The sequence below is a fragment of the Dendroctonus ponderosae genome, unplaced genomic scaffold (assembly GCF_020466585.1).
Source record: "Dendroctonus ponderosae isolate FM_Combo_2020 unplaced genomic scaffold, Dpon_F_20191213v2 Dpon_F_20191213_6, whole genome shotgun sequence".
NCBI classification, from domain to species: domain Eukaryota; kingdom Metazoa; phylum Arthropoda; class Insecta; order Coleoptera; family Curculionidae; genus Dendroctonus; species Dendroctonus ponderosae.
The window spans coordinates 54192-56335 of NW_026018814.1; the positions used below are offsets into that span (position 1 = coordinate 54192).

The following is a 2144-nucleotide window of genomic DNA, read 5'->3' on the forward strand; positions in this document are numbered from 1 at the left end:
AATTCAGAAAATTAGTGCGTACATTTCTTTTAAAACCAACCCGATGCGAGGCAAACCGGCGTTCCTAGAGTATACTTTAGGAACCTTGGGCGTGGCTCACTTTAAAAAGTATTAACGATACACCGTTGCCAGTTTGGTTATGTACAGGTACAATATTTCTGTGCGTACCTAACCTCACTTGCACTAACAAAATTCATACTTGTCAGCTCCACTGCCAAAAAAATTAAGTTTCTTTCATTTAAAATGGTCAAACAACGGAAAAAAGATTCCGAAAAACGAAGGAGATTAGTGCAGAAGTTGCTTGACTTATTAGGCAGCTCAAGTAAGTAGTCAAATCGAGATGTGCTTTATTGCGACCGAAAATCTGAAATACATTTTATGGACAAAGCGGTTGAATCGAATTTCTCGAATCTCTGTCTTCGAATTCGAACCCTCCGAATTTCTACTTTTTTTTCTCTTTTACCTTAAAGAACACTTCAAATTAAGCACTTTCAGCGAAAAAAATTTCTCGATCGTTCATAAATTAAGCCAAAAAACACTCATCGAGTTTGAGTAAAATGACCGAAATATACAAACCGCCTTTTCACCGTAGATCGATGTAATTGCATAAGTGAATGCACTTTAACATTCCACACCATTTCTCTTAATAAATGTTTTAATATCTTTAAAAAAATACTCTTATGTGATCCTTCCAGATGAATCAGACGATTCAAGTGATGAATGTTCTGGCGTCCCGGTGGTAAATCTGAATACGACACCTGTGAGCCCTTTGACTGGTCCCAATCAGGGCTATAACGTGCACCCTGACATATCAGACCTTCTATCTACTGTCCTGCATAAGGGCAGGAGTTACGACTCGCGCCAATTTGCCTTAGCGTCGTACCCACTTTTAGGCAATTGTTCCGCATTGAATCCGCCCCAAGTTAATCCGGAAATTAAAACGAACTTGATCGAATCACATCAAATCGCTTTGAACAAAGACGAATTCCTCCGGAAAGTGCAGTTGCAACTAGCCGCAGGTATAAGTGCGCTGGCAGTGCCATTGGATCAGCAGTACGAAAGAAGCAGACTGGATCGAAGCGAGGTGGCGAGGGAGGAACTGGCCACTATTAGCGATCCGATCAAAATATTTTCGGATGTTTTCCACTCCATATCGGTACATCGGCGAAGGTTGCTTACGCCTCTGGCCAAAGTAGGATTGAGATCGGGACAAATGCGGGCGCTTCCATACGATGACATGCTGTTTGGAAATTGCCTGGCTGAATGGATCAGAAAACCGCAGATTAAAGTCAACACCTCATTGCCAACTATGGACACTCAACCGATAAAACACAATGTTCAAAACAACGCACCAGTGAGTAATACGAACGCTCAGAGTACATCAACTCCAAAGCCTCCATCCCAATCTCACACACCGACGATCACCCGCAATGGGAATGGTAATTCAGCGATGAATAACATGGCATTAAAGACCGATCCTCAGGCATCCACATCGGGTACTTTACCACCTGGGCGTATTAAGCGGAAACGTACCAAGGCTGCAAAGCGAAAAGCACAATCAGCCATGCTACAATTTGTCGCCCATCAATCAGATAATGGTCAAAAACCGTTTCTTGATAATGGCGATAAGCAATTTTCCATTCCTATGAACCCAACGAGAAATGCAGAAGGGCATTCGGTCGATAGTTCAGATGCTGCAAAGCGAAAAGCACCATCAAACATCCTACAATTTCCCCCTGCAATTCCCAATGCTGCAAATATGCAAAACCATCAACGGAGTTTAACCCAAACGACGGAATCCACTACTTTGAAAATAAAAGTTGAAAAACATCCATAAGATCAGTTTTATCAGACGCTTTTTTTATCATTTGTCACCAGTTTTATAAGAGAATGAGATGATGAGAGAACCAACATAAATAAGGCATTGATTGTACTTTATACGGTTGATTGAAAGTTCACGGTATTCTTTTTAGATTTAAGGAGTTATACCTTAGGAGGTGCATACAATAAAGTGTATTTTTCTTTCTAATTTTGTTTATTTTTTAAATTAAGCACATTATTTTTAATTGTGTATACTTTCCTGACCGTGTTTCAATTCCAAATCAAAATTAATGAATTAAGTACATTTCAAAATGTATACCAAG

General features: G+C 40.1%; 1 protein-coding gene across 1 annotated transcript; it reads left to right on the forward strand.

The window, feature by feature from the left end:
• The first annotated feature begins 172 nt into the window (after positions 1–172).
• On the forward strand, positions 173–2029 carry LOC125502394. Its single transcript, XM_048667466.1, has 2 exons — positions 173–322; positions 696–2029. The coding sequence occupies exons 1-2, from the start codon at positions 244–246 to the stop codon at positions 1835–1837; spliced, it is 1221 nt and encodes a 406-aa protein (XP_048523423.1). The 5' UTR covers positions 173–243; the 3' UTR covers positions 1838–2029.
• Positions 2030–2144: the final 115 nt, after the last annotated feature.